Source organism: Salminus brasiliensis, chromosome 6 (assembly GCF_030463535.1).
Source record: "Salminus brasiliensis chromosome 6, fSalBra1.hap2, whole genome shotgun sequence".
NCBI lineage: Eukaryota > Metazoa > Chordata > Actinopteri > Characiformes > Bryconidae > Salminus > Salminus brasiliensis.
In genome coordinates this window covers 21,683,987-21,704,647 of record NC_132883.1, presented here as the reverse complement: position 1 = coordinate 21,704,647, position 20,661 = coordinate 21,683,987, and the positions used below count along the sequence as shown (strand labels likewise).

Here is a 20,661-nt window from a genome sequence, read left to right as displayed (position 1 = left end):
CAGACTGTTGACAATAATGGCATAGGAGTGTATAGATCATGAAAGGTACAGTATTTCATGTAGATGTTAAGTGTATCTATTTCTGTGCTAAATCATTTGTGTGTTAATACTGTATGTGAGATATAGATCTTTTCGATTTCTTTATAGATTTTTCATATTTTTAATTCTTAAATTGTTATATCACTGGTGTCCCATGAAAAACACGTATCTCCATTTTAGCCCGTTATTAGTTTTCTCCATGGTTTAAACCCTGCAGCTGTTCTGTACACTGTGTCAACAATTCTGGATGAATAGACCAATTGAAATGCTCTAACACTTGGAATAGACTCTTATTTTACATCGACTCTCCTGTAAAGTCACAGTTTTAGAGATACATGTTTTTCATTGGACAGTGTTGATTTATTTGCTTGCTGTCTTTCTTTTTTCTAATGCCATGAGCCTGAGAACCTGAAACCCTGGCCATAATAACAATATTGCGAGCTTCGTTACATTTAGCGCAAAGAAAAGGTTTTCAGCTATTTAAACTTAAACTGAATCTGAACCTTTATCAAGACATTTACTGCCATGTAAGAAACCCGGAAGAAGTGCTTTGGAACTCTGAGCTAAGGGAAATGAACTAAAGAATACATTCCACAGCTCATGGACTGTTATTTGATGATCCCGTAAAAACCTGATGCCTTACTTTGGGCGTTTGACATTGTTACGTCCTTCGAGAACTCCCCGTCTACACTCTAAGCAATAAGGGTTCTATATAGTACTGAAACACTTTGACAGTGGAACCTTTTTAGGTTAGGTACCTTTTCAAAATAGGATTCTATATAGAACCATTCCAATCCATTACAATGAAGGACCCTTTAAACTTGCAGGCAAAGTATCATTGAAGCGTCCAAATAGTCCTTTGACTTTATCATTGTTCAATGTAGAACTTTATCCTTTGGAACTCAATATGTCTGCTTATGCATTATCTTACAAAAATGCTGTATGTGAGGGATATGTAAGGATGTTATGCTGTGATATGCTGGAGAACCAGACTGTGGTGCAGTATTTAGTATTTAGTTGGTAACACTATTAGAGCAAGACTATTAGTTCAGCTCTTGACCCAGATAACAAACTGGATTAGATTTATGTATGATTTAGTTATTTTAAAAGATTTTTATTAATAAGGAACTACAATGAAACTAGCAGTTAATAGTTGGATCGGGGCATTTTCACACCTACCTTGTTTGGTGTGCCCCTATTAAACCTTTTCTTTAGTGTGGTCTGTTTTGACATGAGTAACACTCCACCATGCTCAGATTGGTCCTGCAGCAGGGTGGCACCAACCAAATCCAAAATATAGTGTCACATTAATTCAGCTCATGAAGTCCTAACCACTTAGAGAGCTCAAGATAAGATCCTGGATTGGATATTAAAAGAGGGAAATTGGACATTAAAAGGCTACAGTTTTGTTTATGGATGGATCAGCGGTATGTACATTCCTAGATCTAAACATCAACAATAAATCTGTTGACAGATCTCCCAACGAGAGTGTTACTAAGTACTGACTACGCAGGGAGTCCAAAATTCTTGCTTCTGGCCCTTTTCCTTTTATGTTATTTTGAAGTAAAGGTAATCTTGCTTAACATTTTATAGGATATAGACAAAAATATTGCTAAATCTTTAACTTCCTTTAACATGCAGGTTTTTATAACTAAACCAATACAACTAAAGAAATATCTTTTGGAAAATGTAAGTAATAGAAATGCACTTCTGTACTCTATGCCCTAATAGCTGGTATTTCTCCCATTGGCTAAAATAACTTCAGATCCACTTGTCCAAATCATTGTTCCAGATGTCCTGGTCTTGGTTTAAGTGTTCTCTGGAAAATGTTAGTCTTTTTCTTTTGACTGCAAGTGTTTCCTCCTTGCATACCTCCCATTCTTTCTGATGGTAGATACTTTGACTACCTCTTCTGTGGCAAGAGCTACCTGTAGATCCTGTGACGTCAGGACAGGCTGACCTCGTCACGTTGGCAGTTGCTGCACTTGTAAATTATTTTGCGGACAGTGGAACAGCTGACATCTTTTTAAATGCCAGACTCATATGCATCTACTACCTAGGCCTCAGAGAGCTCTTTGGATCTCACCATTGTAATAACACTCACTTTACCAATCAAGACAAACTAAATATCTGAGGTTTAAATGAGACAGGCTCCTCCAAAATCCCCTCTAATGATGTTCTAATCATCAGCAGCTAAGAAGTAAAATAGCATTGTTATTAATTGTTATTAATTAACTGAAGATATTTCTTCAGTTTTATGTGTTTAGTTATATAACCTCCATCTCCCAGTATTGTTCAAATGTCATATGTTTAAATATGTTAAAAAAGACACGCCTTTTTTTTCATGGGGTGTCCTAACTTTTACATGACATTCATTGTTCTGGGGCATTGTTTTATGCTTTTTTATGCTATTCTCAGTTTTTGCCAATTCTTCAATTACAGTAAATGATCATTGTCAAACAAAAAAAACATATTCAGCTTTCTTATGAAACAATCAAACATCCAGACTTACATTTTTTGTACATTTTATTAAAAATCAAATGCAGTAAAAAAAACAGCTTCAATAACTTCATAACTTACTAATACCTGTTACCAAATATAAAATGGTACAATTCTGTGGTGATAAATAGTTAAATATGAAAACTTGAAAAATAGCAAATAGCATCACTTTCATCTGATGCAAACTGAAATCGAACTTGACAAAGAATACAATGAACATACACACACACACAAACACACACGCACAGATATCTGGGATCAACCCAACTTTGTTCATTTCTTTGACTGTGTCTGACCCAGCAGATGTTTAGTGTTTTTTGTTTTTTTTAAAAAGATTCAGGGAAGGACAAAATGGAAGTGCTTATACAAAGAACTTTAAAATGCTAAGAATGAGTTACGTGTTCGAAATATCTATATGAATCAGCATTAGTTTTTCAAATTTACAGGAAAATGAATATATTCCCTCTACATTTATCTGTGTATAAGAATAAATATTAACATATCAAAAAAGGCCTGGGTAGCATTTCCTTTCTGGATGTGTATCCATCACGCTACAAAAAACATATACATCTGTCCATAGTGCCAAACTCAGCACTTTTGTTAATGAAGAAATTGACTGTATGAAGTCATTGACTGTATGAAAAAGCACCGAAAGCAACATACATTTTAACTGGTTCCTCTTAAAAGATGCTGACTAGATGTGGCAAGGTGGCACAGGTCAGGATTAAAGGCAAACTGATTCATCTCAGCCCTGGTAGGATGTAGAAGGGCACTTAAGTAAGTGTAGGTAAAAAATGTTCTCTTTGTTCCGCATTATTCCTTCCTTTTTCAAAGTCCCGACTGTGCCCTTTTTTGAATGATACTCATCAGCTCAGCAGTATTAACATCAGTGTCATGGGGTACCTTTCAACTTCCTGCTCTTTTAGATGGGCAGGTTCATTTATCTGTTAGATCGCCTCTTGCTGGCAATCCAGGCAGTGTAGTTCGTAACACGTGTGTAAACTCCTGGTGTGTCTTTCTTGCCACATCCATCACCCCAGCTGATCAATCCTACTAGGCTCATCCTGCCGTCCTTTTCACACACCAGAGGACCACCTGAGTCCCCCTAGAAAGAAAGTTATTTTATGATTTAATTATAAGAATCATTTCAACATAAAATATATGAGAATGAACTGAAGCTACAAAAGTGAATGTGTTGATAACAAGCTAATGTGATTGCCACACAAGTAAGAGACCCATAATCGTGAAGAAGTCTGAGGCATGTATGATTTATATTATATATGCTGGCTATTGAAGTTCTGAAAGCAATAACCACACTATATTGACAAAAGTATTGGGACACCTGCTCATTCATTGTTTCTTCTGAAATTAGGAGTCAAAAAAAATGCAGCCTGCTTTTGTTGGAGTAACTGTCTCTACCATTCAGGGAGCATTTTGGAGCATTGCTGTGAGGATTTGATTGGGCGTTAGTGAGGTCAGGATGTTGGATGATCACCATCCCACCTCATTCCTAACTCTCCAACTCTATATATCTGAAAAATATTGGCGGGAGCACCATCATTCCAGAGAACACACTGCTTCCACTGCTCAATGCAGGGGGGCTTTACACCCCTAGTCCCTTTGTATTGGCTATACTATAAGCAAGCTGTGTGTGTGTTTTTGATTTTAAAAATATCTTCAATACTTAAAAAATATAAATGTCTTTCTTTAGCATCAAATTTCAGCAAGATAAGAAATAAAAAATACAATAACTGCAATTGCTGCAAAAAGTAATGCAATTAATTATTTGAACAATTTGACAGCCATAGAAACAACACAACAGCAGATTTCTTAGGGAGCCCCCAGTTTTTAAGCAGAAATACAATTCTAACAGGGTTAAGTGAGCTTGACACATTTAAAACATACAGAGAAAAATGTATTATTTGACAGTCCAATGTGAACTGCTGCTATTTAGTAGGCTGATGTTAACAATAATGTTAGCTTTTGCCATTTAGAACATCTATTACCTCCTATAGCTCCAGTTATCTACCCATGATTGCCTATAAAGTGTCTATGTAATGTGATTGTCTGCATAACTTAATGTCTCTTTGTATGTGTATGTCTATATATGGCAGTTACCTTGCAGGCATCATCCAGGCCACGCGTATCTCCAGCACACAGCATGTTTGGAGTGACCAAGCGTCCAGCAAGTTTCTCCGGAAGACAGCGCTCCTGAGGCCATAAGCGCACATGACCCTGCTTCACTTGATCTGAATAAAACGGAGAGACTGAAAACGAGGGAGGAACATCATTAGCCGCTTATTCAGACATTCAGTCACTGATAATGAATAACACCCCCCCCCCCTTAAACTTCATCATATGGACGTTGTTGAGTGTTTTTAAGTGAAATATATATGGGGAGTGTGTTTCCTTACACTCTGCTTCCTTTCCATAACCAGAAATTTCACACTCGGTCCAGTCTGGGAAAACCAGGCTAGGCTCCGGTAAACAGACAGGCAGCACTTCGGGAGAATTGATAGCGCAGATGCCATGTTCAGTCTTCAGCTTCAGCAGAGCTGTGGAAAAAGAGTGCATTAAAAGTTAGGAATTCGTTAGAGTCATTTGAATGTTCATGAATAAAAGTGTTGGGATCCGGTTGGGAGCTGGCAGATGGTCTAAGCTGGTCTCATAGTTATTATCTACGTTCTTACTGGTCTCAAATAGCCAAGATGGTTGACTCCAACTGGACAAGGCAAAAACATATCTTATGGTGGCCACCTGGTCATTGTTAAAGCTGGCCATGCTGGCAGACCTGTTAAACCACCCCCTCAAATAAAATCATAACCTATGCTGGTCTACCAGATTAACCAGTAGCAGGGTACTGGTAATCTGATAATCTCTGATATATGAAATACAGTGCTTAAATTGGCCCATCTGAAATTGAAAATGCAAAGACATCTGGCTGATGCAAAGCAAATATAAAAATCAGACAGGTAAAATGTTTTCGTAAAATTTTGTATGACAGTTATGGTATGTAATCTGAAGGCCAGCAATACACAGTCCACTCATCTTTTATGTTCCCAGCCACCATATTAATAACAATAAAAATAATGATTGAGAAGAGGGGTTGGGTGGTCAGCATGGATGTGTGTATACAGTAATGTGTAGAATTTTGTGTGTGAGTGTATGTGTAGACAGACCGACAGGCAAACAGGCTGGCATTCTTAGACCAGATGGTTTCAGTATGGCAATGTTAGACAGTGGATAGAGTTCATGTTTCTAACTGAGCAATATATGTGTGTATTCATATTTGTGTTTGTATGTGTATGTGTGTGTGTGCGCCTATATGTGTCATTTGTATGTATGTATGTATGTATGTATGTATGTGTGTTTGAGCTGGTATGTGTTCTTAATGTATATCTATAACTAACTGCTGTAAGTGTTTGAATGTTTCCTTACATGAGAAGATTGGTTAACAGGCTTAGACAGTGGTGGGTTGTTTAAAGTGACAGAGGGTCAATATTGTTGATAAAAAGTATTATATTATAGATACTTATTTTTATAGCATGTGTTCATTAAGAGTATTTTTTTCCAGTGTGTGATATGTATGGAGTTCCTGGTCTTCCAGTGGTTAAGGCTAGTGTTCTTGGTTATGGCAAGGGCGAGGAGTATGGTGGTAGTGTGATAGATGTGTGTGTTCATTATGGTGTGGGTAAGGGGGATTGTGGAATGCTGTACCCCAAAGTAAAGGACATAAAGTTGATGGCAGAGTTGTTGTGTGGGTGGACATGTCCATAGAGCATTGAAATAGATATCAGGAGTGTCTAAAGAGCAGTACTATATATTGTATCAGCTGGAGTGCGCTACTAGCTGTCATCGTGAAAGCCCATTCTTACCTATGTCGTTGTCATAAGTCTCATCGTTGTATTGTTCATGGATCCAGAATTTCTCCACATCAAAGATCTGCTCACTGCTGGAGTTCTGCAGCCTGAAGGTACGGCCGAGGGTCACTCTCAGACGGTCTGCAGTATATCTGGATCCACAAATAGCAGCTGCCATTAGTGCATCATCCAATAACACAGATAACTCTTACATGAAACTTTATTAGTTCAACAAATTCATTAGTACACAGTTTCAGCAACAAAGATTTAGTGTTTTAGGGTATGAACTGCGCTTTACACCACAGGGCAGTCAACCACAGGTCTTGCTCATGTAGACAAGGTGACACACTCACCCCTCCTGGAAGCAGTGGGCTGCAGAGAGGAGCCAGCAGGAGTCGATGAGGACACCTCCACATAGGAAGTTGTATGACTGTGAGCGAGGCCGATACACTGTGATGGCCGCCTGCCATGGTTGCTCCGAGATGTCACTGGTCTTACCTCCCCCTATCCTGAATGCAGGCACAGAACTGGCGGGCTTTGAAGAACGCTGACCACAAGAGCCTGAGAAAGATAGAAATAGAGCAGTCTTACCATAACATGACAGCTTTAAAATCTCTACTGACTAAAGACTTCTGCGTCGGGTCACCACATGTGTCTACATCGTAGCCTGAGCAAGTGGCCTATGCCATTGTGAGCGTTTCTACTTGTCTGTTGGTGCGTCTATATCGCTATGCAGCCAAAACACTAGCCTGGCAAGGGGGGTTCTCCTTGCTCCTGCTAGTCAAAATAGCTGTTGTTTACTTTTGATGGACAGATGGATAGATACTGACACAGATACAGACAGATACTGACAATACTGAATAAATATGTGCCTTCTAAATGTTTTTGCAACGAAAAAGAGAAAAGATGTCAGAGGTGAGGAGAGTCCGTCTGGCCACTGAACCGAGGCAGAAGGAAGGTGAATTCTTGTGCTTGTCTGGCCACTGAGAGACACGGATGAGGAAATGCAGGTAGATTTAATGATTTGGTTCGTCATGTGCAACCATTTATCTCACATCAGTGTACGCACAATTCATGGTCCATCCCCCTCCAACTGAATTAAAAAATTTGCAACAAAGACGGAAATACGATGCTACCAAGCGGACCAATCACAGTTGTTGCGATCTACATCGCCATGACGTGTAGTTACATTTCTGGTGGATGTCGAGTGGCAGCATATGGTACAGTAAAGGGTATGCGGCTACACATAGGCTAGGTGAAGAGGTCCGGACAAGAGTAGCGAGAACTGCGTAATGCTGTGTAACTCGAGTCATATTTGTGTAAATACCTGTAATATCACTCTACAGTTTCAGTCCACATGCTTCCTTCACTTTCAGTGATGGTTCTGTGCCTCTCAGCTTGTCCAGAAATGCATGTTTAAAGTGTGTCCTTAAGTGGTGGCTCAAAACGTGAATTTCACTTTGCGGAAAAGTTTTTCATTGACAAAATACAACAATTCATTCAACAAAAGCAACAAAAGTACTGCATGTTGAGATCTTCTTACCTTGGCTGTTTGGCTTTGAAGGGGTTCTTGGCCCCAGGGTGAAGATGGTGGGGGGTCTCCTCGCTGTGAACAAAACGCAAACATGATCAGAAACACACATACACACCCTATGCCTCTTGCACACACACACAAACACACACACAGTCTAGTAGGATTCATGGTGGGTTCCAGCAAGCATCTTCTGTTATGAATTAGATACATTTGTTTTCGCACAAGCTCATCTGTGCTCAGTTACTCCCACAGATGATTCATTTCATAAGAAAGAAAGCGCATGAGTGACATTTTGGCCGTCTGCCAAAAACAACTCTAGACAACCCGATGAGATGCTGGCCGTGCTGGCAGTTAGATAAAGTAGCTCCTTAATGTGTGGCTCAGTGATGTTACCCAATTACCCATGACCTAGACTCCACGCATGACAGATGCAGTTGCTCATTTCGCTCATTTCTAGCATTTCATCATTACGCAGGGACGTGCGTAATTTGCCTCTTCGCTGATGATGATTTGCTCTGTTTGTCATAACACGCAGACTGACCACTGGACCACAATATTATGTCACTATGGCAATGGGGTGGACTTACGGCATTTGGTGAGGTCACACAGTTCCCACGTCAGCTGGGATCCTTTATATACGTGACACCATGGACTGAGGTCACCATCCGGGTTTCTGAGGGGCGAAGAGGAAACACTTGAGCACGTAGGTGTGTGTGAGGGTGTATGTGTATTAAGTGTATGTGTACTGTGTGTTTTAAGTGTATTCATATATGTGTAATAAAACTGTTACTGACATTATTACTCATTTAAAAATGTATATATCCCTAAGAGTTTGTTTACCTGCAGTAGTTGTGGCTGCCAAGGCCCAGCTCTCTGGCGTCCGGCCTCCAGGCTGTGTAAATCTTACGGGAGACTGCAGGGGAGTCCCAGGACAGACACTTTGCTCCACTCTTACTGACTGCCTGCATCCCTCTGTACGACTGCCCTGACCCCTGCACACACTCCGCTGGAGCTACCAAACACAGATAACATTACGTTATGGGTGTGCGTGACAGAATGTGTGTGCTTGTGTATAGGTATGTTAATGGAAAGGTTGATTTGCAGTTCAGGTACAGATGTACCTCACATCATTCTCAATATCTAACAGTGATGATATTTAAGGTCGAGTTAATACACTTAATGAACCAATGTTGCAATGTTGTTGATATGCTCTACTTCACACCTGACATATCTCGTTTGGACTGGACTGACTTTTCGTTTTCTTGTCTTAAGATGCTTCAAATCACTAATACTAGCATTTCTGTCAAGATCATATGCTTCTACACTATGTGTGTGGGTGTGAGTGTGTGTTGGTCTCACCTCTTGTACAATTAGGCACCGAACAGAACTCCCATGTAATCTGAGACCTTCTGTAAACGTAGCACCATGGTTTGGTGTCCCCATCTGGATTCCTGAGCAGAAATGTATAGTGTTATTGGTTATAGTACAGTCCATATTTCCTCATTTAAACACTGCTTTCACATTGATTATAAACTATCATAAAAATTAGCTACTGAAATAAAAACGGTGGCTTTGTCTGTTAGTTTGTGTACATACCTGCAGTAGTTGTGATTGCCCAGGCCCAGCATAACCGCCTCTGCTTTCCTGGCAGTAAATTTTTTGCCTCTGAGCGATGTGGAGTTCCAGTTGATGCACTCGGTGCCAGAGCTGGAGAGGCTCCACGTACCACGATAACTAGACCCTGGCCCAGTCGCACACTTCTCATTCAAATCTAAGAGAAACAAGTAATTCTAAGAGTATAATACACTGTAAAAAGACTGCATGACTTATTACTGTGATTTTACAGTAACTAACAGTAAGTAGCTTCATGAATTGCTTAAGTTATTTCAGTGCCGGCTTTGCTGAACCCTTGTTGTACTACACTTACAGATTGTTTTACTGGGTGTAACGCTGTGTAAGAGTACCTATTGGTATACTGTATGCATATGTGTACTTACTAATCTCGCACTGGTCTCCAGTAAAGCCTGGTGGACACTGACAGATGAAGTCAGTCGAGTACACTGCCTCTTTACATGTTCCTCCGTTGTAACATCTTGACACGTAACATGCTAGAGAGAAAAAAGGAGAAACAGGGGTTTAGAAGTTCGAAAAATAAACACTACACATCACCGACATAGTGGACGTATCTCCACTCTCCACCTTTATGTGTACACCCAGAGGTTAGACTACAGGAGAGAAAGTGTGTTTTCTATTAGTGTTGTGTGTGTCATAGGGAGTGAACAATGTGTGTCAAATTACCCTGTCATAAAACAAAAAAGATCACTCCTTTGTCTCACCCAAAAGCTTACACTCACTGTAATGAGCACATACACTTCCAAATAAACTCCATCACCCTGATATGTATTACTTTTTTACTAACTAATAATTAATATTTATATTATTTCGAATTACACATTTTTAAAAAGGTATTGGCTACTTTCACATTACAGCCTTCATAGCTAATGTTTAAGATTGTCGCTGCTTAAGCTTAGACCTTTCAAACTTGACCTTTTTTAGAGTAAGTGGTACCGTAAGTCTGTACCAGCCTTTAATGTATGCATATCAGGAACACATGCTAACATCCAAATCAATAACCTCACATAAATGAACTCCATACGTCATCAACATCAAAATAATACCCCAAATCAGTCCCAAATGGTTCTCCCCTCCCTAGTGCACTATGCAAGTTATCGAAGCCTGAATACCAAATAGCTCTTTGATGGTCATAACATGCACTGTTTTGGCCCATATTCTGACAGCCTCTGTATCGTGCTACATAAGGAATCTGGAGCCGTTTGACATTCAGCCTTATCTAAGCATCAGCAAAAGATCTTGCTGAGATCATCTGCTGCTCGAACTCTCAGCTGTTCCTTATTAGAGCTTCTGAGATCGTTCTCATTAAGGTCACCTGGTCCGGAATTGGACACTGTACAGTATCTGAAATGATCAGATTTGTGTGTGCGCACAGCGGACATAACAGAAATAATCCGTCAGATCATCCCATTGCGGCAAATATTACGTTGACATTATCAGTCATGACTGTTATTCTCAGTAAAAAGAGTAAAAACATAAAAACTTCTGACATTTTAAGAGCCTCTTCTCTGCTACGTTTACCTGTATCTTTTGTGTCTACAAGGAAAAAATATTCTTTTGGTTTATCCGATTCCCAAAAAGGACATCGGTTGTCTAAGCGAACCACAGATTTACTTACAACAAACACAAACAACAATAACAAACATATCATTTTACATTTTTACAGAAGTCACGGTAGAACCTGACCATGGCTTTATCACTAGGGGTGATTTCGGTGACATTCCTCAAGCTCCTATTTCCTACTTCCTCCTACCAACTTGGCATGCACATTCTCAGGAATTTCAGATCTACCTGTGCTTCTGTTTTAAGCTCCTGATTGAACTGTTAGCTGAGTTGAGTCAGGTGCGTTACCCGCAGAAGAAGCTCTACAGTAAACACAGCAAAGCCTGGGGTTTTGACAGTATCCAGAAATGCTCAGAGAGACTCAGAAGCACTTTGTGTATTTCAGTTAAACGCTAACTCACAAATGGAAACACAAATGGCCTTAAACACAACCGGTCAGAACAATGTGCTAGGTATGATGCCTGTGCTTGAGCATGCACATAGTTTTATAAATAAAAAAAGCATATTTCCATATATCTCATATTTACAGAATAAGCTTTCTTATTTAATTTTTTTTACGGTTTACAATTACATTTTTGAGGCCTTTTGGTCTTTTAAAGCATGTTCTGAATGGGGCCATGTGGAAACTGCTCTTCGTGGGTATTATGTGACGTGTGATGTGCAGCTATTGGAACATTGGAATTGGAAAATCTGTCAAACCTGATACCTAATGTATGCAGTGTGTGTGTGTGTGTAACAGCATGCCTTTCATCTTGCTGCATGTGTTTGTATAACAAAAATTAAAAAAAAATGTAGTATTTTAAGTTTGGCTAAGCTGCAACTGTCATTGAAAAAACGTTAATTCTAGCCATTAAGCTCCATCCATTCAAGCAAAGAGGACTGCTCTTTTAAATAGACAAAGCAGCCAATCAGAAAATGAAGTAAGAGATGAAGAGAAATTAGTAAATCGTGGACCTGAGGGATACAAATAAAATAAAACCACCTATGAGAGTGTTTTAGCTTGCATACTTCACCATATACCCTTAATAATAAAGGTACACACTATGTGTGTGTGTCAGTCACTAGTAATAGGTATGTAGTGTACTATACAAGCTAAAACTTTTTAAGGGCTGGGTATCCCATGAGAGTGTTTTAGCTTGTATACTACACCATATACCCTTAATAAAAGTAAACGCCATGTGTGTGTGTGTGTTTGTGTGTGTTTGTCACTCACTAGTAATAGGTATGTAGTGACAGCGTGCTCGTCCTCTCGGGGAACAGCGGCAGTACTCAACTCTCTGACCTCTCCATCGTAGCCACGTTTCTCCTATCTCTCTGACCGCAGCCGAGTCCGAATCCACACAGCGGTCTGCCATACGCACGCACAAACGCACACGTACACACACATGGAACACAAAGACGGTCACACAGACAAAACCACTGCAGTCGGACTACATCTATTACAATGACGTTTCTGTCCAGCAACAAAGCCATACACCACAGTAGTGACAGTCTTCTGTGGATGGGAGAAAAAGAGAGAGACAAAGAGGGACAGAAGGAAAGACAAAAAAAACACTGATAAAGAAGACAAAGCGCTTCAAAGCTGGTGAGGTCTGAGTTTGGTGAACGGGATGACTGTTGATTGTGGGGAGGCAGGAGAAACTGGTCAGGCAGTGTTGTCACCAACCGCTATCCAGTTGGAGACAGCGGTGCAGCTCTTTATTGTGTGATTCAGAGTGATGGCTCCCTCTAGTGCCCACAGAGCTGTCTACTCTAGAAAGACCCAAACGGAATGGAGTTGTTCACGGCAGGGGTGTAAACTGTGGCGATAGCCCCAGCAACCAGAGCACAAAGAACTGTAGCAGCAGAGTCTGTAGCGTCTGGGACAGCTGGGCCCCCTAATTTATTAGAGCTTTTTAAGCAGCTGCTTATACAGTTTTATATACATGTGGCTAAAACAAGCATGTTACAGTACCAATTTAATACATATCATTTAATTTAGGAAATTATATCAATTTCTGAACTAAATGAATCAATATCTTCCATATTTTTGGATTGTATTTGTTTCTCTGGCCATGCTGTGTAGGTCTCCTGTTACACCTCAGAATAAATGAAGACTGAGGGTCTCCAGTTTCATTAGCTTGACCGGTTAAAACAGTTTCGAATGATTAGTAAAAGGTTAGGGTGTCAGACATGGGGTGAAAGGTCAATGCGCCTCACCTCTGTAAATCCGCGTTCCTCTCCTCTCTCTGTGAAGTGGCTGCTGAGAACAAGGGAGAGGGAGAGCGAGACATAGGGGTTAGGGATACTGGTTTTAACGTGTGCTGCAGTTCTGCAGAGATAAGTAAATAAATCTTAATGAGTCTTAATCACGAGTGCTCAGTTTTACCCTGTCAGCTAAAGCGCAGTACAGGACAGGCAGCAGTAGGAGCAGTTTCATTGTTACGCTCATGATGTCACTCAGGCCTCGGGGTGATGAACTGAAAAGACACAACAATAAGATTTAAGAAGGGATTTTCTGGCAGAAGACAAGTGGTGTGTGTGTGAGGGACTGTTTGCGGGGGAATTCTAGACTGGGTGAATCACCATTCAGCGGGCAATCAGTTTGTTTGAATGAACTTTGAGTCACAGTGCGCGCACAGCTGCTAGCTTTCTGCTCAACAGACTCAAGACTTCTAATGCCGTAGATTGTGCTACGTAGCAGCATTGTGCTATGTAGAACAATACTCGGATAATGCACCATCACACACACACACACACACACACAAGCATGTCAACAGATACAAAATCCTCTCTCTCTCTCGCATGCTATATCATAAGTCAGGATCATTAGGATATATTTCTAAAGTGATTCGATAAAATGACATGAGATAAAAAAAGGTTTTCTTTTCAGGGGAAAAAAGGGAGCTTCCAAATCTGTAATTAAACAAACAATTAAATAATTACAGCGAAAATAAGACTGTTAACAACTCCACAGGACCTAGCAGACCAACAGAACAGACCCCTTCCGACAAGAGAGCGAACATTAAGCCGCACTCTGACCTCACAGGCAGGTTTCTGTCCATCCATACCTTGAGTCCATGAGTCCATACCTCAACATCATTGAAGGTGAAACCTTCAATAGTGAGAAGCGGGAAAATGCTCATTTTAACGTATCCCTGCCTTGCCCTTGTGTCTGCCCTTCCGCGTCTTCACGCCGGTGTTTTGCACTGGTCTGCCATGTGCATTTTAGTTTGTGTCTCCCAATCCCTGTAGCCCCTCCCAGTCTTTAGTGTTCCCACCTGTGCTGTTCCTTGGTCTGCTGTTGTGTGTTTATCACATCGTCATGCTTGTATTTTTTGCTCTTTGTTCTGCTGCCTGTTTGGTTTCATGTCCCCTAACTCTAAATTTCAAAGAATGTTAGCAGAAGAATAGAAGGTGGACTCATTAAATACTGTGGATATATATATAGCTGTTAAGGCTATGCCGACATGGAAAAATAATGAATAACTTGAACTTAATAGCTTTTTTGCCCAGTGCTCTATATCCATACACACATCCCGTTAAACAGTTTAGGTTCAGTAATTAAACTGTTATAATTATTGTGTGTTTACAATGTGTACTCGAATACACATAAAAAACAGCAGCAGATGTGCACACCATCTTTCTCAAAGCTATGTGCAATCTATACATACACCCAAACACATAAGAAGAAACGCTTCTCTTGATATCCACCATTAACATATTCCCATAACATATTCCCGTGGCCAAATAAGATAAAAGGAATAATTAAAGAAGTGATATAACCCATTTTGAATACAACACACACTTACCCACCATTCTACACCCCTAAAAGTTAGTCGAAAGCCCCAGACAGTAAGTAATCTTACAGCAGAAGTGGAGCGGGACGGGGGTAGGTCATAAAGGTTAGCAGAATGAGTCAGCTCGAAACAAAGGGGACGGGGATAATATAAATCTTGACCCTTGGAGGAGAACTATCTGTCTGATGCCTATGTACACTCACACATTGCATTTTACAGTAAGGATGGGGTTATATAAACATGAAGTGTGTCTCATCGTAAATGTGCATGTGTGTGTATGTGCGCCTGCCTGATGTGATCCCTGCACATGTGACCATATGCAGTGTTGAGGGCTGACTCACTGTCCAGTTCCAACTCAGCAGCAGAAAGCTTTACACACACACACACACACACAGCACAAAAGAAAGTGAAGGCAAAACTCACATCAACAGACATTAAAACTGAGGCTACTACTGTGCATTTGTGTATTAATCAATCTACCAATTACCTTCACAACTAATGGAGTGGCTTTTTAAAGGCCAAATAAAAGGAATGGGTTTAACTGAACAGTAATAAACAATGCAACAAGGCCTTTAGAGATTTTACAATACCTTAATGGACCTTTATGTTCTATTATAAAATCTAATCCTAAATAACAGAATGTAAACTACACATTATCTTAACGCCATCTGCCAGTGTTTGCCCCACATAGGACGTACCTGGGTGCCAACCAGCTATATTTCAGGTCATTTTACCCAATATCCAATTTCCCTTTTCTCCCAATTCAACAACTATAAATATACAATACAATTATTTGACATTTTATGATGCATGGTGTCACTGCTGCAAAGTGCTCTTCTTGCCTGTGACCATTTTCACAGCCTAAACCTTCACTGAGGGGCTTCATATGTAAAAACAAAAACGGGGAAGGATTACCATCCACTTGTTCAATGCCGAAGTCTTAGAAAGTGGCAGCTGTTAAGTCTGATATTAAACACCGGAGTGCTTTTTCCTCTGGGCTATCCACTGGAAAGTCTGAGAATGACTTTGCAAGAATGGAATGAGATTCTCCAACTAGCTAAGCTGCAGGCCAAGGCATGTAGCACAGCAGCAGCGGCTTCTTCTGAAATTGAAGAACTCATGTCATGACAACCTCATGTCATAAGATGTTAAAATCTACTATTAAACAGCTCTAATGCAACATACAATACAACTACTACTGCTATTGCAGTTATTTATATATAGCTAGATGTAGTTAGTAAGAATATGTAGCTGAGTTAGGTATGCCTAACACTGAGTAGGCCCCACTCCACAAGATCTCTGAAGGTGTCCTGTATTATCTGGCGATCGATGATGGGCCCTAAGTGCCCAGGTCCTTTCTTGGACCACTACATCCTAGAATAAAAGGCCAAAAGACCTGACTGATGTTTTGGAGATGTTCTGACCCAGTCGTCTAGCCATCACAGTTTGGCCCTTGTCAAAATGGCTCAGATCCTAGTGCTAGCCTATTTTTTCTACATCACCTTCAAGAACAGACTGTTTACATGCCAGAAAAGTGGTATCATGCTATCTGTACTTATATATAGTTAATAAATATGAAGAAAACAACAATACAAGGCCCATATTTGTGTGCTTGCAGTCTGTGGTCAGGACGTGGGCTTGTGGGTATATGTTCATGGAAAAGGCAAAAAATATATACGTCTCGGGGCAAGTCTCCGTTAATTGAGCCATGGCTGGAAAGTACACTCACACACACGCCTCTTGCCCACAAACTATAGTCCGGTGGTTGCCTAACACTATTTTGTTTAAATACAAAGGATGTGTGACACCGCCAGCATGTAGCGCACTACAGGAAACATATGGTCACGACTGACATGGGAGTGGGCACACACCCACACACACACAGAGAGACGTAAAGCGTGATCGTTCTACAGTAGAAGCCGAAGGTTAACATTTTTAGAGGCAGGACATCTGCTTCCAAGAACGCGTTCCTGCAGACATGTTTTTTTGGGGGGGAATCTCCCTAAAAGACAAAGGCCATGACCACTAACCCAGCACACACTTCTAGCCTGTTTTTCTTTCTCTCTTTTGATCTCTCACTCACTTTTTTTTCTGTCACAGACAACCAGACAAAGAGACAGACACGCACACGCACACAGCTAAAGCCCACAGCCACAGAGCTTGCCAGAATTCTGGGACAAAAATCAAGGGTTTTCTGGCTCACCAAGTTTTGTAAGAGTGAGTAAGCACTGTGTGTTTCTGGGCTTCACCTAAATGTCTGGGGGAATTAAATGCATGCAGGCGTCTGAACTTTATACAGCTTCTTCAGGCTTATTATACAGCATATATACACCACATATATGCACATAGTACATCCTGTGTTATGTACATTAAGGATGTCTTACAATAATAACATATATCACATAGTATAATACAGTCTATACGAGAATGATGGGTTAAGATGGGTGCATATGTGTGTATGTGTGAGCGTGTTTGCGTGAGTGTGTGTGTGTGTGTGTGTAAGCTGGATCCTGTATAAGGCCCCAGAAACAGAACAGTGGCTACATTGTATGCTGTGTGCAATAGGGATAGAGGGATCTAACGAAAAACTACAGCGAAGACGGATGAAACAGGAACACGTGGAAGAGAAGACAACTGAGTCATTCTGTACAACAAAGAAAATGATGAGCCAAGGAAGCACACACACACACACACACACACACACACACACTAGGGATCATCTTGCAGTGCCTTCTCACAGACCTGCATTTACTCCAATGATACTGCACTGCAGCAACCTTCAGCTGGTACTCTAAATGAGTTCTTTCTGTACTTTCCAAACAATTACTAACAAAACAACAAACAAAAAGTAAACAAACAAACAAAATCTATGTTTCAGAATCAGCAAATTAACCTCTGCATCCATGCAAAGCTGAGGACTATCTATATTACTATACATTAGCCTTTGCATCTTAATCTACTATGTAGGGTTGGGTGGGTAGATTAGGGGGTTTATCATATTGTGGGTCTCATTTTGCCACTTTTTGTCCCCACATACCCTGTGTTTGGTGTCCAAATTTGGCTTCTGTAGTTTAGCGCTGAAGCACCCCTTCAACAAAGTCTACAGCTCTGAGATTCTATGTGCACAAAGGCTTGTCCAGACTCTCAAAAGACAAACTGCCTTGCTTGACTCAAGCCTAGCAACCTACTGGGAATGTGACTTAAAAAGAGCACAGCTAAAGCCCACGTACTCACACAGGAGAGAGTCTATTAACAACAGACAAAGCCTGCGCATTAGAGCATGCTGTGAACGTGCTGACTAAGGGAAGCCAGCAAAGACATTCTCATAATACACCAATACACACACGCACACACACACACAGATGAGCCGACACACATAGAAGCACTTAGTGGTATCGACTACAGGCCTTTTCAATATTAGCCTAGTTTATTGGTTCACCTCCTTGGGGCAAAAAAAAAAGCAGCCTGCCACTCTTCTGCCTCAGGCCCAGACATAAACAGGACCCATATGCATAGGGTTGGACTAAAAAAATATTTCCCACCCAATCCGGCCTTTGTCACAGAAGACTTTGGTCACTCAGGACCAGATCAGGTTTTCTACGTCTGCATTTTGAGGGGTACATTACTTTAGCCTTTTTTTAAAGGAAAGGATCATCAAAAAAAGAAAATTCCCATTACTCCAAATGTAGTTGATCTGACAAAGCATGACCAGTGTCTGAGGTTTGCTTCTTTAGATCTGCACTGAAACACTGCACTTTATTACTTTGTATTTCTAGCAGCCTCGTAGCTCCAGTGCAAAGCTAAAGAAGCAGATTCAGACTCCAGTCTTGGCCAATCAGCAAAAATTGACCTAAAAGGACAACTATGGAAAGTACTTATTTACATTTACATTTACATTTATGGCATTTAGCTGACGCTCTTATCCAGAGCGACTTACAAGGTTACTCGTATTACAGAGGTGGGTCAGTGTAGTGTTAGGAGTCTTGCCCAGGGACTCTTATTGGTGTAGCGCAGCACAGTCACCCAGACCGGGAATCGAACCCTGGTCTCCCACATGGTGTTGTTGTAACACAATGGTAGGTGGTGGTGTTATCTGTTGCGCCTTATTGAGCCACTTGGACGGCCAGTGGCCCATCGGTGGGCCGAACGCTTTAGTACACACTATTACTAAGGAATAGCCCCACTGAAGACCACTTCGGGGTGTTAAGGGGTCCATATGCATTTAACTGAGAACTATTCTCAGTGTTGTCCACGGTTTGTTAAATGGATGTAGGCCCTATTTGTTCTATTCTTAGGAGGCAAACTTCAGGGAATTCCTAACAACCTTGTGGTGGGTGAACCATCCACACTACTGTACCTCTCAAAAACAGCTGTAATGGATTTGTTTACTTCATGAGAAGTCTTCTGGCATGTCTTCCCACAGATAAGAACAGCGTTGGTGGAGGGTTTCATCCTTGATAGCCCGGCACGGAGCGGAACAGAGCAATTACGAGCAATCCGGTCTGAGCATGAGAGGGGGGTCAGTCTGAGGGTCAGATTCATTCTTATAGCTACTATTGGAGTCAAATCTCGTCTCGTTCTCCTCCAAGTCTAAATCAACTAAATAACAAAACGAAATAAAGCAAACACTAGTCCAGTCCTTCTTTGGGGGGTCTCCTCCTCCTCCTCTTCATCCTCCTCTTCCTCAGGGCTGCTCCACACTGCAGTTTCTCGCCCGAGTTTGCGCGCTCCTGCAGCTTCAGCGCGTCCAGCTGCACTGCGCTATCAGGGGCGTTCAGACAGCACCAAACCCTCATCCGCAAAGCCCCGATAAACCTGAGATGAGGCCGCCTGCCCAGATCGCCTACTGTCGCTTTAAAACTACTGTCTAATGGATAACGGATTGAATAGACACAAAAAAACAAAAAACAAGCTTGTACAACGATGAGCCTAAAGCTCCAGCATGGTGCAGCTTTCTTACCTTTAGCTTGTTTCCCTCCTCCTCTCTGGAAATCCTCCACTCTAATCCACAGGTGTCCGGCTCTGAGCGTGTGTGTCGTACCGAGGACGCGTGAATATTTATCCCCTCCAAGTACCGCTCGGGAAGGGGCGGAGCCGATGATGATGATGGTAGTGATGATGTCAATGATGATGCAGCGTCCTGGGCGGAGTTCTGGCACATTGTCCCGGGACGATGCGTATATGTGTGTGTGTGTGAGTTTGTGGGTTGGGAAGGGGTCAAGCTTCCCCCAGCATGGCACTGAATCAGTAATCAGTACAGGGCTGATTAGGATGTGGGTGATCAGTGAGTAATACCGTGCCAGTGATGTAATCTAGAAGGGTGTTGGGTTTGGGCAAAGGTGAAGGGAAATATGAAGTAACACCCAAGAGCCCCTGGTGAGCATTGATGGCTTCACTGGACGCACAGGACACAAGCACCACTATGGGAGCTGGACGCCTTCAGCTGCAGACTTATCCTTATCCGTATTTTTCACTTCTGTAAGACTAATTGTTATTCTGCAACTTCAATGAATGGTTTGGTAACTACTGGCAAACGAATAAGCAAGTTTTACAACCGTTGAGAAGTAGTGCAGTTCACAAGCAGGGCTGGCCACTTTGACACTCACGCCACTGCGACACGCAATCTCACACTCTGAATGAATTTGACTACTGAAAAACTACTGACTGCTGTGTGCTACAGCTGCCGTTTCAGACTTCTCTGATTCCACACACTCTGGACGGACACGGAAGGCTTCGAAAGGACTGGAGAAGGAGT

General features: G+C 41.3%; 1 protein-coding gene across 2 annotated transcripts; it reads right to left on the bottom strand.

The window, feature by feature from the left end:
• Nucleotides 1-2,590: 2,590 nt before the first annotated feature.
• plat (plasminogen activator, tissue) lies at nucleotides 2,591-19,959 on the bottom strand. Of its 2 annotated transcripts, none has more exons than XM_072681002.1 (15): nucleotides 19,867-19,959; nucleotides 13,496-13,586; nucleotides 13,327-13,369; nucleotides 12,341-12,475; nucleotides 9,930-10,040; nucleotides 9,529-9,703; nucleotides 9,292-9,383; nucleotides 8,773-8,944; nucleotides 8,520-8,605; nucleotides 7,942-8,004; nucleotides 6,752-6,959; nucleotides 6,414-6,550; nucleotides 4,953-5,093; nucleotides 4,657-4,805; nucleotides 2,591-3,643 (listed from the first exon to the last, which is right to left on the bottom strand). In XM_072681002.1, the coding sequence occupies exons 2-15, from the start codon at nucleotides 13,556-13,558 to the stop codon at nucleotides 3,479-3,481; spliced, it is 1,740 nt and encodes a 579-aa protein (XP_072537103.1). In that variant the 5' UTR covers nucleotides 13,559-13,586; nucleotides 19,867-19,959; the 3' UTR covers nucleotides 2,591-3,478. The 2 variants fall into 2 exon arrangements, with proteins under 2 accessions (XP_072537103.1, XP_072537104.1); XM_072681003.1 differs by having other exon boundaries at nucleotides 13,327-13,366.
• Nucleotides 19,960-20,661: the final 702 nt, after the last annotated feature.

Excerpts from the sequence above, each read along its gene's own strand:
- plat (XM_072681002.1), bottom strand. The coding sequence starts at position 13,558 with ATGAGCGTAACAATGAAACTGCTCCTACTGCTGCCTGTCCTGTACTGC. Across the intron at positions 13,370-13,495 it reads ACTGCGCTTTAGCTGACAGG|CAGCCACTTCACAGAGAGAG; the intron begins GTAAAACTGAGC and ends CCTTGTTCTCAG. Across the intron at positions 12,476-13,326 it reads AGGAACGCGGATTTACAGAG|ACCGCTGTGTGGATTCGGAC; the intron begins GTGAGGCGCATT and ends TGCGTATGGCAG.